The following is a 14,225-nucleotide window of genomic DNA, read 5'->3' as shown; positions in this document are numbered from 1 at the left end:
GGTCAAGGGCCCATAAGAAAACAACACATTATGAGGTAATGTAGTAAACTGCAAGAGGAATCCTGTTTCCACAAAACATGTCAAACAACAGAAAAGATTATCTGGGTATCTGGTCCTTTAAACACATTTATATCTGCCCCTTGTTCTTGGCCTTGCAGGCTACCAATTGGCAAGTAGATTATAAATCATTACCTGATTTAAAAACCTGAATGTAAAGGAAATAATGACAGAAGGCAGCTAAGCACTATCTGTTAGGTCAGAAAGCAATTGTTCAGTTCGTTTGCTGTGGTGTAGCCAGTGACGAAGAAGGACGAAGATGAGAGAATTTGGGTGTTCCTGAAGACCTGAGCAACTAAGCTTTGTGAAAAACAGTATGGTCATATTCTTTTACCTCTCTCCTATCATATTCACCATTCCCTTTTGTTTTAATACAATGTATCTTTTTAATTCGGTTATATAATATGTTCTAATTTATTCAAGGCTTTTAGATGGGAGATGTGCCTCTTCATTGCCCCTCTTCATTCAATTATCATTTTTCTCCTGTAGTGGAAGGTTTGTTGCACCCACATTGCAACAATGCACTTCAGTTAATATAAGTCATTATTTTTACAGACACACACAAGTTTTGAATTTGGTATGACCACATTAAATTCCTGTTCCACCAAGAAGAGAATACAGAACGATACCACACTTGTATAAACCATCTTCTTTCCTTTCTTTCAAATGTACATGACTAAGTACACAATTCAGTAACTCCAATTTGCCTTGTGCATGGCTTACCCACTGAATTCTAGTTTAAAACAGGAAGAATTTCCACGGAGTTGTCTCTGACACCTGACCTCTATGAAATATCCATTAAAAGTCAATGGGTGTTCTTACTATGTGACCAGCTCTATAGCACCCAGAATAATGCAGCAGTCTTGTGCGTATAAGCCCCCTGAGGCTCAGAGGCCTTTGTGAACACAGTTCCAGGGAAGTTAGCTCCCCATGAAATTTTTTACTCTACTTACCAATATTAATACAGCAGATCTTCTACCTACTTAGGACCCATAACCCACATACTAGGCTGATGCATAACAGCTCCCCCATTGCGTCCTATCCATTTATCTATGTGAAAGTCAGCTTACTGCTGACATTTCAAAACAAAAAAGTGTTGTTTATTGCAAAAAAACTTCCTGTTCTTATACTAACTAAAAGCTTATCCTAAATCTTTTAATCTCTTTTGGTTTCAAAGTTGCACAATCACCTGTTAGCTTAACTCTTGCTATAGGAAGGCAGTTACTAAACAATTAGTTTCTTTGTTCACTCAAACATATTCTGTTTACTACTACACCTTTCTTTACTACTACATATCACAATGTTGGTTTTAAGTAGATTCCTAACTCTGCCTTTTTACACAAACAAGATTCATAATTTTGGACAGACTCGTTCATTGATCTATTCACCTCCATGCTCACTTCCCTTAGTTAGCATAATAATAGCAGTAGCAACAGACAGAAGACAGGAACTGAATCAGATCTGCCCAATGCAGGGTAGTTGCTCAAAGATTCTTCCACCCATGTTCTTTGCCCATTTTTTTCTAAAGCAGGAAATTGGTTTGCTGGAGCATATAGTGGTGTCAGCTTGGTGGGGACAGCAATCCAATACTGAAATTTTTTCAATGACTTTAGAACTTCTCAAGTTGACCCGTGACATAAAACATTCTACGAAGAAATAAACAATCACAATACAAAATAAAAACAGTGTAGTGCATTGCTATGAAATACACCGATCAGCAACAACATTTAAACCACTGACAGGTGAAGTGAATAACATTGATCATCTTGTTACAGTGGCACCTGTCATGTAATACATTAGGCAGCAAGTGAACAACCAGTTCTTGAAGGTGATGTGTATGAAGTAGAAAAAATGGGAAAGTGTAAGGATTTGAACAAATTTGACAAAGGACAAATCATGAAGGCTAGACGACTAGGTCAGAGCATCTCCAAAACAGCAGGTCTTGTGGGAAGCCCCCAGAGTGCAGTGGATAGTACCTACCAAAAGTGGTCCAAGGAAGGACAACTGGTGAACTCCCGACAGGGTCAAGGGCAACCAAGGCTTATTGATATGCGTTGTGAGTAAAAGCGAGCTGGGGCCAGAACCCACAGAAGAACTACTATAGCACAAATTGCTGAAAAACTTAATGCTGGACATGAGGAAAAAGTGTCAGAACACACAGTGCATCACAGCTAACTGTGTATGAAGCTGCACAGCCAAAGACTGGTGAGAGTGCCAATGCTGATCCCTGTACAAAAGTGCCTACAATGGACATGTGAGCAGCAGAACTGAACCATGGAGCAAATGAAGAAGGATGCCTGGTCTGAAGAATCATGTTTTCTTTTAGATCATGTGGACAGCCAGATGCGTGTTTGCTGTTCACCTTTGGAACAGTTAGCAACAGGATGCTCTATGAAAAGATGGCAGTGTGATTTCTCTGGACAGTGTTTTGCTGGAATATCTTGGGCTCTGGCATTCATGTGCAGGTTAATTTAACTGATGCCACTTACCTAAAGATTGTTGCAGATCACCTAAACCCCTTCATGGCAACAGTATTTCCTAATGGCACTGACCTCTTTCAGCAAGCTAATGTGCCCTACCACAAAGGAAAAATTGTTCAGAAATGGTTTGAGGAACATGACAAAAATTTCAAGGTGTTGACTTGGCTTTCAAATTCTCCAGATCTAAATCCCATCAAGCATCTGTGGGATGTGCTGGATACACATGGAGGCCCCACTTCGTAACCTACAGGAATTTAGGGATATTGGATCCTAATGCCACAGGACCCCTTTAGAGGTATTTTGGAGTCCATGCCTCAATGGATCACAGCTGTTTTGGTGGCATGAGGGGGACATACACAATATTAGGCAGGTGGTTTTAATGTTTTGGATGATCAGTGTATGTTACCCATGCACCTGCCTTTCCTGTCACAACTAAAGGGATTTCTCTATTATAGTTGGGACAAATGTAATAAAAAGTGCACATTTCTACACTATATGTCCACTTTTTATGTTTGCTTTTTGGATAATTAATGCTATGTGTTGTTTAAGTGGGACAAATAGAATTATACACACTGGATGATTTATGACACTATAAGCCAGGCAGACACATACACATTCACTTGCCAACACATAAAAAAACAATGTTTTCTTAACTGGCAAAGTGTAAACTCTGGAGGGCCTGGGATCAAAAATACAGTTATTCTAGTTTACACTTTACCAAATTAATTTAACTATCTCTCTTAGTGAGTGTACATAGTGATGGTTCCTACTCAACAAATACTGTACTAAAAACACTGGCACATTATGCCAAGCAGCAGAACATTTTCATTTTAAAATATCCAAACAATTGATGGCTGTTACCGCCTGTTTGTTTCCCTTCAAGGTAGCATAGAAAACAAAAAGGAAAAATTGCAAGACATTAGCAAAAAATTAAAAGGTGCAACAGAGTATAAAACCTAGAAAAGTAATTAATCTTTGATTGTAAAAACTTAACACAACAGATTACTTTCAATCTACCTCAGCCAGTAAATACAGCATAAGACACTGCAAAGTAATGAATCGACAACGTTCCCTAAACCATCTTCCCAATAACCAGTACTCAGACATAATTGTCTTTTGTAAAAGAATGTACACATCACACTTCACCACAGGGCCATAACACTATAGAACAAATTTCCCACTTGGATCCCAGACACTTTCAAAACTTTATTTAGCGACTTGTGGAAAGATTACTGTTACTCCTTCAAATGCAGAAAACATATGTCAGACAGATGTAAAAAGAGAAGGGCAAAAATATAGACTGAATATTTTCAATAGCATCAATATAATGAGCAACTAAGAATAAGAAACACAGTGTCTTCAGTTTCCCCTTTTTATACTCATAATACACTACAAAAGTTTAGTGAGTAGTACTTTTATAAATATAAATTGACTGCATACACAGATCTCCACAAAGCATATTCCTATTGTTATAATCTACCAGTTTTCTGAGCTCAAATATTCCAAAACAGGGTCACCAAGAGATGAAGGCAATATGGAAGGAACCGACTCTGGATAAATTGCTAACCTATCATACAGGGTTAATGTAGAATCAGCAATGAAACTATTATGCACAGGGAGAAAACATGAACTCTACACTGACAGGGGAATCCAAACCAGGAAGGTTTTTTTACCTTGGCAGCACTTTAGTTCAAAATAAGAGAACTTTAGCACAGAGCAAAACAAATTTTAAAAAAGTTGTATAATTTTTCATACAGTAATCCTGTTATGACATTTTACACAATTCAAATCTATCAAAAACACTACATTTTGTGTTGAGCAGTCAAAAACTGCAAACATCTATAAACATTTATAAACAAAAGGCACTGCTGTATTAGATGTGATGTTGCTATCAATGCTATTATCATTAAAGCACTATACCAATAGCATACCAATCATTCAGCTGGGGGGCAAATGAGCATACTTGGGGGTGGGAAGGATCTCTTAGTGTTGGTGCCATTCTGTCCTGAATTCATTACTAATTTGTTACAATAATTTCAAACCTGATCATGACTGGATTGACTCTCCAAAGTAAAAGTCTCCCTAACAACAGTATGCTTACACTAGTCTGTCAGACTTTACAGTAAAGGATAAAATGTTACCAACAATAAAGTGTTAAAACTGAATGATTTTGTTTTTTCTTGTTTTTATCTTCTTGTCATACCTTATAAAATTTAAAAAAAATATATGCAGTGAATTCATAGCTCTACAGCGCAGTGTTAAAATGCTGGTCCACACACTGTCTGTACATGTAGTTTTTATTTTAGCCTCCTTCTACATGCCAGATATTTCTGCTAGATTAATTGATGTCTGTAAATCAACTGCATCATTTGTATTCAGAATGATCAAAAATTTGAACATGCAGTCATTTACTAAAATTTGTATGAATTATTTATAATTTGTCCATCCATACAAACAAAATGTCCTTAACTTCTTTCCACTCATGGCCTGTTTATAAAACACCTTAAATTTGTGTGCATACGAATAAGTCTCTTGTCTCTGCTCAAATGACATCCTCAAATATCACTATACAGTAGGATATAATGCCATATAAACTTTATTACAAGTGTACGATTAACTCCTTTAAAACAGTGAATAGAGTGACATTGGATTGGAAAGTTGAAGAACTGGGGAGACCTATGAGTGATAGCAACCAAGAGATACTCACAGTCTGTCTGCAGGTTATCTACAGAACTTTCAAGATTTTTCTGTGTTTGTTTATTGCAACTCCACTGAAATTACAAAGTTGAATACTCAAGAGTGGGATACAGTATCTGGGATGCTCTTGACAAACGTTTCTCATCAACCACTCATCAGCCTGAGTAAAAAAAAATCTACCAAATTTCTGAAAACTTGCTCTCTGCACAACATAATGCTAGTGAAGTCATGCAAAAGAGTAAGGGTAGCCATGGTTTCTTACTTTTCAAAGATGTCTGTCCACATATACAGGTATGATGAATACATTTCAGTAATGAGTGACTAACTGTGATAGATTGATGAGGTGCATTTCTCATTTTTAGCAAAATAATAATAAAAATAATAATTGAAACACAGCAAAATCAACAAAATGCACTTTAGTATTGCATATTTTTTATTTATATAGAATTATACGGTCTTGTTGCTTCAATTGTCCATTTGCTGTCCTACAGCAATATGTTAATGCATTTGTGTTTTGTTGGTCCTTCTCTCTTCAGGTTTTAAAGTTTTCAGACTTTATTTTAGCTGAACCTATGGTATCATTTTTGTTGTTTGTTTGTTTTTGCTTTTGTATAAATTCTTTACTGTCATAAGAATATCTACCATCTGAAAAAAAGTGAAAAGTATTAACCTACTCGACCATGGGATTCATGCAAAAAAATTGTTTGTGTTCTTCAGTTTGTGTACATAAAAGGTTTCCCATCAGTTTCAGGTTTTATAAATTCCATTTTGTACAAGGATTTCCATGAAAGATCAAATCTGTGTGTATAACTGTTTTATTAATGAGGTGACAGGAGTGTCAAACTCAGTTCCTGGAGGGTTCGAGTGACTGTACATATACTATCCAACAACTTTCTTAACTGCATTGCAAAGTCATAAACAGCACAAATTGTCTTCTAATTATAAAACATTTTGTAGGAAAACCTTGAAGCCATTGCTGCCCTCCAGGAAATGAGTCTGAGACCCCTGCATTAGAGACTGGCAGTGCATTCACTTCGCAGCATCTAATATTGTTTATTTTGGTTTTTTTGAAAATATTATCTAAATGTTTTTTGACCAAAGCAACTCTGTACTTATTTTTAACTGTTAGTTGTTTAAGGAAAAAATGAGCAATTCAGGGTTTGGCATCTTAAAAAGTGAGTCAATCAAAATCAAGGCAACAAAGCATGTTCTGTTAGCAGCAGTAACTGGATACTAATTCAGAAAAGCTGCGGGAAAGAAAACCTTCAGCCACTGTAGCTCTCCATGAACTAAGTTTGTGATCCCTGTTCTAAATTGTCCTGAATGACAGAGTATGGGTGTTGTGTGTTATTATGCTATGCTATGGACGGGTGTGCATGTCTAGTACAGAAGTGCTTCCTGCCTTGTGCCTGATGCCACCAGAATGAATTCTAGACCTGTGATCCTGTACTGGATTACAGTAAGCAGGCCAGATAATCAATAGATGGAAGAAATAGTTATAGCTGCAATAAAAACTCAGCAATCAAACACATTTATATTTTCCATCATGAAACCAAATTTGTCCAGAACCTTGTTTACTCAACTTTACTTTAAATGTCTCATAACTAGCATACTTGGAACATAGCAATGTGAAACACCAACCTATTCTTTTACTATTCTTGTTCCCTTCTTTTCCATTAGAGAGCTGCAAATAGCTGGAGCCCATTCCAGGAAACTCTGACCACAAGTCAGAAACCACCCCTACATAAAACAATCAGTACAAGGCAGGAGACACTCATAGACATTTCCACAATGACTCATTTAGGATCAATTTAGAGATAGCAAAACATGCAGTTTTATTGCTAGTAAGGCAAAGGCTTTTGTTTTAGTCTATTCTATTTTGAGAAACAATATTAGCCTTTGTTTGTATAATTTGATCACAACAGTGTAAAGTACCTGTGGAAGGGGAAACAGACCAAAGGCCTCTTATCAAGTAAGGTACTTACATTTTTTTTTGTTCTTTATTTTGCCTTATACAATTTCTTGTATTAGGAATTTGCTAGTTTTCACATACCCCTTGGGGTCAGAGCGCAGGGTCAGCCATTGTACAGCACACCGGAGCAATTGCAGGTTAAGGGCCTTGCTCAAGGGCTCAGCAGAGTAGGATCTCTTTTGGCAGTGATGGGGATTCGAACCGGCAACCTTTGGGATACCAGCACAGATCCTTAGCCTCAGAGCTATATGGATTGGATATAGATTCATAAAATTACAAAAAAATATGACCAAGCAAACAATTTGTATTGGCTGTTTGTAGAGTCAGTGCTGTCTCTTGCTCCAGAAGCCAGCTGCAGGAATTCAGAATTAGAATTATTGCTGGCATGAAAAACATACCAGAATTGACCTTGATTAGGTGCAAAACATTTGATATAAAACATAACCAAATCAAGACAGCACAATTTCAATCCACCATTAACCTGACACAATGCAAATCACTATACAAATACAACAATTTCTCAAAAAAAACATTTACAAACTTCAATAGTTAATTCAAATAGATAGAAAAACTATAAAGAACAATATAAATATCAAATAGTGGAAGCTGAGCAAGTATGAAGCATTTACAAATAGAAAAACAGCATAGTTACCAGTTATATGTTGCAAAAACAGTTAGGAGTAACCCTATGCAAGTTTATTTAGGATCTGAATAATTTGAGGAAAGAAGCTGCAGAGATGGTGTGTAGTTGGGTCACAATAGACCTGTACCAGATGGCTGCTGGGGTGGGTAGAGTCAGGTGCAATCTTTCCTGCTCTCTTTCTCGTTCTGACGATGAACAGATCTTTTAATATTGGAGACAACAGCCAATGATTTTCTGAGCTAAAAAAATCACCCACTGCAACTAAGTCTTAGAAAGAAAGGAGGCAGAAGGAAACCAAATGGTGATGGAGGACATCACAATACTCTCAATGACGGCTGTGTAAAAATTACATACGTCTTGATATGCCAAGCTTCTTAAGCTGGCGAAAGAAGAACAATCTCTGCCTGGCTTTCTTCATGATGTTGGTGATAGACTTGTCCCATTTTAATATATTAGTGAAAGTAGTCCCCAGGAATTTAAACGAATGAACCAGAGACACAGTCTGGCCACTAATTTACAAAGGTGGACAGTTAATTAGTTAGTTATTGACTTGCTGGTGGAAATTAACCCTCATTTCCTTAATAGCACTGAGGTCTAAGTTGTTACAAAAAGATGGCCAACCTCTTTTTGATAGGATGGCATTTCTTTATTGGAAATGAGACCCACTAAAGTTGTGTCATCTGTAAACTTTACGATTTTTAGAGAGTTGTCTATGGATCTACAGTCATTTGTATAAAGTGAAAGCAGGAGGGGTGAAAGAACACAGCCTTAGGAGGAATCCTATGCTAAGTGACATTAGATTTGACAGATGGGAGCCCAGTCTGAAATACTGCTTCCTCCTTGACAAGAAACTCATAATCCACTGGCAGATACAGGATTAAAGACTTTACAAAGCCTATTGTAGAGTATGTCACATCCTTTGATCATAGCCACACTTATCTCACTGTTTGTGTTCTTTCACAGGGCTTTAAAGACACTAACTTTTCAATCTCTCTGTTCATCTTCTTTAATGGCAGATTTTTCTCACATACTCTAACTTTTTCTCCTTTCATCTTCCCAGGTTTTTCTTCCTTCCTTTCCCCCCTATAAACATGTATGTTACCTGCTCTTAACTTTTTTCCTCCTACACTTTATGAATACAATATCAGAGGCTTTGTCTAAGGCACTTACATGCAAGGTTCGACACCTGTAAGGGGATTTTAAAAGTGAGTACAACTGATGTGTTGTGTACTCTTCATATTGTTTGGTAGATACTGTATCACATATTATATATATACAAATAAACAAAAACACACATAGTATATACTCACAAATTTATACAGTATATACTGTAATTAAGGTACATATGTACATGAATACATATCAAATATATATTTATAAAATTCAAGTTATTTTTGTATAGTGCTCTTCACTGAGTTCAGGCACTATGTCAAATTGACTAGGAAGACATAAATGCAAATTTAATAAATTACTAATTACAAAATAAGCACACATAAACACACAATTTTATCTTAAATAGGAAAACAAGGTGGTCGGAATCTGAATAACATAAAAAAGCCCAGCAATATCTGACCATAAATTACTAAACTATGGTCAGTTGAGAATGGAGGAGACACTTATTGTACAACTGGAACAGACTGCAGTGACACAGTGGTCGGTTCTGCCGCCTCGCAGATCCAATGTGCTCCACTCAATTCCAGTGCCCAGTTACAATCTGTAAGTTGTGGAGCACAGGAAGGTTAAACGACATTCTCGGGGTCATAACATGAATTAGAGGTGGAGATTGAATCGGCAACTTATTAGAACAGTTTTTGATGAGAGCAGGCTATTCAGCCCAGCAAGATCACAAATCCTCACCTGGATTCTCCAAAATCAAGTCACGATTTGAGGGTCCCGAAAGCCCTATTAAACTACCATACTACTTGGTACCATGATGTGTATCCATGATTCTTTGTGTGAAGAACATTTTTTAACATTTCTGCTATATTACTTACAGTACATTCCAGTTCCTCAAAATCTTACAGACAGTGCCTTACCTAGCTAAAGTATACGGTCCAGACAGAACTCAATTGCATTTTAATCAAGGCATTTGTCTTTTCTCTAAACTCAATCTATACCTTTATAGTGCCCTTTAAACATTATAGTCCCATTCAATAAATATGTGAACTTTTGTCTCACAATGTACTAAAAAAACTCATTTGACTTTCTGTTAATGTTGAATAAGTCACTAGTTTGCGCTATTTGTGTTAATAACCAGCTGACTAGAAGCGAAAAAGGAGCTGCGAATAAGCAGCCAACTTCAGTCTATTGAAGTCATTCATCCAGCCATCAGTTTTTGTAACTCGCTTGTCATACACCTTAAATATAAATCTTAAGCACAAACCTTAACATTTTCTCAAGGCATAAAATGACATTCTTAAAACTTTTAAGTCTAATTTCGGGCCTCCAGTTCATCACAGGGATAATTTGGAGTAGCCAATAGAACTAATAAGTATCTGTTTGGAGATGTGAGATGAAAAAGTTTCACATACACCTAATCCTAAAATGTTAAGGAAAAAAAAACAGAAAGGGCGAGCAGTTCCACGTCTTACCATTGCATCGTATCGCATCCAGTTCATAAAATGCGCCGCTTCGGCTCCTTTGTACACGTTGAACCAGACTGTCCCCTGGAACTGATCCCCGGCATCCAGCAGCAGCACGTTACGTTCTGTGGCACGAATTTCTTTGATTTTCGTTAGCCTCCTGGCCACACCGCCATAACAGGCGTTAGAGGTGCATTTCCCCGAGTCCTTGCTAGTCTCCTCCACCCGAGCGTGAACATCGTTGGTGTGCATAAGAACCAGTTCGAAGCAGGCGGCTTCGCGAGTCAAGCCGAGAAAACTAAGCAGAAGATGCGTCAGCAGTAGGGGAGAAGAGCCGCGAAGTCCCGAGCACATATTCATCTTTCAACGGCGGCCGCTGGACTGCCGGCTCAAACAGCTGCTCAACGATGTGAAGGCGCTGGGCTGGACCGAGCGGCACACCGTTGTATGGAAGTTTGCGGCTGTGTGTGAGCCAACAGCTCTGCGCGTACAGATGGCCCTCCTATACCACAAAAAAGGACTCTTTGACGCGCACACCAATTATTCTGCTTTTGCACTTTTTTTAAACTTATTCTTACAGTGCTGCTCATATACTGTATCCAGCTGAACCTTTTGACTTTAACATTCACTTGCTACACAATAATACATGCCTTTGAAAATAAAACGAAAGAAATGAAGTATTAATTCACAGTTTGGACGCGCACGCGAATTATTCTGCTTTTGCACTCATTGTACATATTTAACATACATTGGAGTTTCCACCACCTCTGATCTGGCTGTCAAGTCCAAACGGATTCGACGAGAGCTCATAAGTGTGCGTTAACACTGCTTAAGGCTACACGGGCTTACCGTCCAGCGGTGTTTTCGGAGTCTTGATCCAGGTAGACTGACAGGCTCGTGTTCAAGCAGCATCTCCCTCTAGTGGCCACTTGTATGTTCTGCAGTTCCAGCGCAGGTGTTTCACGTCTGATGAAGCAAGTTGCCGCGCTAAACACACATGCCGTATAAAGTAGACTTTCCCATACTTAGGCAACGGCGTATCACTTCTACATGCGAACAGAGTCGTACCAGACAAGAAGTGTGTATACTTTAAATTCAGCTTTATTGTCACGTGTTCATTGGATACAGAATTTGTTATTTGTATGTCAGTATTACTAATCAAACGTGGACTTTATTTTGACACCTATGGAGTTTTTATATTTCATTTACTAAAAGAGATTTGCTCTGAAACAAACCAAGAACACAGCTACAGACAGCGTGAAAGGGATACACTTGTACAAAAAATCTGTAAGATGGAAATACTCATTTCATAAAAAGAACTCCAGAACAACTACAGGTGAGTTACAGTATAGATAAAGTCTCAAAAATCCAACTCACTTTGGCAAAATCCCTAAAGTATGTGTGGACAGTAGACACAATATCAGGGGGGCTTAGGCTGGCTAAATGACACACATCCATCTATTAATTTATTGATTCCATGTTAAGAGATATTCACTAGATATTCCAGCAACATCAGATATATAACCAGCCCAGAATGGGGTGCCAGTCCATCACAGGGCACACTAAAATGCACACACACATTGACTCATACCAAAGACCCAGGAAGTTTTGTCATTTAGTGTTCCATTTTGAAATTTTGGTGTGGTGTCATCTTAGGTCCACCCTTATTATTATTATTATTTTTTTTTTTTTGTTCTTTTTTTCGCTTTACATTTCTTGTATTAGGAACTTGTTCGTTTTCGCATACCCCTTGGGGTCAGAGCACAGGGTCAGCCATCATACAGCGCCTCTGGATCAATTGAAGGTTATGGGCCTTGCTCAAAGGCCCAGCAGAATAGGATCTCTTTTGGCAGTGACAGGGATTTGAACCGGCAACCTTTCGGGATACCAGCACAGATCCTTAGCCTCAGAGCCACCACTCCACCCCATTTTAACCCACAGTTGAGGGTTTGTGAGACATCTGAGGCTTTTTGCTTCCAAATTAGTCAACAGCTAATAAAAGCCAGACATTTACCTCACCCAGATAAACATGAGCTTGTTATATGGTAATTATCCAATTATTGCAGACCCCCATGGCCCTGTAGTTAGGATATAGCGGGTTGGATAATGGATGGATGGATGGATGTTTACAAGTGACTAAGAATTATAACGTATTTTAGCACAGGTAAAGCACTTTCACAAAACCTAGCCTTTAAGGATGATGCCCAGTGCTGGAGTATCTAATGCCTTGAGGTTTAAATAAAGAACTTTGCTCTTAGTGGGGTCCACATATCATCTTTGCCATGTGGTGTGACAGTGTCCTTCTTATTTTCTGCCATTTATTCTGCAGCTTTATAAGGAGATTTTTGACTCTTCCTGGCACAAGGACATAGGTGCCAGATTAAAGATAGTTATTATCCAGAAGGGAACTTTGTTTGCAGCAGCAAAGTATAAAAAAAAAACATAGGACCCTGTTACACAGATACAAGAAAATAAGGCAATACATAGCATATGACAGTAATTGTTATAATCAATACACCCACCTGCAAGATGTCCACAAATAAGAATTATTACCTTTATCAGTACACAAACTTAATTCTGAATTCAGCAGGATCCTTGCAACTACTAGAAATGCATATCTGTCTGGGAGTAAAAGAGTTCTTAAATCTTTACTCACAGAAACCAAAAACTGCAGGCTGATGGCAACAAGTGAAACTTTGGAAAAGGAAGATGGCTACTGTCTGACAAAATCAAGTCAGCCTTCTTTCTAACTTGTTTGTAACACAGCTCAGTGACAGAGGGCTGTTCCAGACCAATCATTTTACTGCTAATTTTGACAATACCATTTGGCAGTTTATGTTTTGAAGGCCAAGGTTGGCAGGCCAATATAAAAAAGCACATGTGACAATAGATTCAATCGAAGAATGTAAAAGAGGAGACCGACGAAGATAAAGAGTTGGGGCAACACCTTGGTGACCTTGTTCAACTGAAGGTTTTGAAAGCAAACAAAAAAAAAAGTCACACAACAATTGCAGAAAAGTTTTCTCAGATGCAGGTTTATGATCAAACCGGAAACAAGAAGTCCGTTTTGCGGTCATTTGGCAGGGAGAGGCGGGTCCAAGCAGCCAGATGACAGAAGTGATGTCAGTGATAGAAGTGGCTGTTAATCTTCCATTCTGCAGAGGGAGGAGAAGAGAAGGTATTCGAACATAGCATCAACCCCTAGTTTGATGGGTAAGCCCTTAAGCTGTCCACCATGTAAATGCACGTGACAAGAGTTATGAAAAAGTGTCATGATAGTTTTGTTCACTTTTAAAACAATTTAGTTTCCCAATAGCAAAAATTAATTCTGCCCTTTATTACAGATTTGTTCTGTGTTCAATAATAGTGTTTAGCCAATTATTAATGTTTGTTCCTAGGTATTTTTAGTGCTCCACCATGTTCACATGCTCCCTTTTTATTATTGTTGAGAAACGGGGAGGAGGGGAGCACCTAAAATTTCCAGCCATATCCTTGGTCTTAGAGACATTTAGCTCTAAAAGTAATGATCACACAACTGAACAAACTTATCAACAGCAGGTCCATGTTCTGGGCTCCTTACTTTGTAACAGACTTGCCATAACAGAATTATCCACAAATCTGAAGGTATGCTTGTTCTTATGTGGGCTCCTGCGGTCGTTTGTGTGCAATATAAACAGAAAAGTAGACAGACAGCAACCCTAAGGTGATCCAGTGGACAAAGCTATGCTATCAGGAAAACAGCCAGTTAGTTAAAAAATCCTGAAACCACCCAAACAAATTAGGGTCCAAATAGA

General features: G+C 38.1%; 1 protein-coding gene across 1 annotated transcript in view; it reads right to left on the bottom strand.

Annotated features, from left to right (window-relative positions):
- The window catches only part of nt5e (5'-nucleotidase, ecto (CD73)), a 90,066-nt gene extending 78,616 nt beyond the window's left edge, over nt 1-11,450 (bottom strand). The window contains exon 1 of the mRNA XM_039748067.1: nt 10,441-11,450. Coding sequence (XP_039604001.1) covers nt 10,441-10,791 — 351 coding nt within the window. The 5' untranslated portion in view covers nt 10,792-11,450. The remainder of the gene's footprint in view (nt 1-10,440) is intronic.
- Between the last annotated feature and the right edge of the window lie 2,775 nt (nt 11,451-14,225).

This window comes from Polypterus senegalus, chromosome 3 (genome assembly GCF_016835505.1).
Source record: "Polypterus senegalus isolate Bchr_013 chromosome 3, ASM1683550v1, whole genome shotgun sequence".
Classification (NCBI taxonomy): domain Eukaryota; kingdom Metazoa; phylum Chordata; class Cladistia; order Polypteriformes; family Polypteridae; genus Polypterus; species Polypterus senegalus.
Note: the sequence above shows the minus strand (reverse complement) of the source record. Positions and strands in the feature narration are given on the sequence as shown.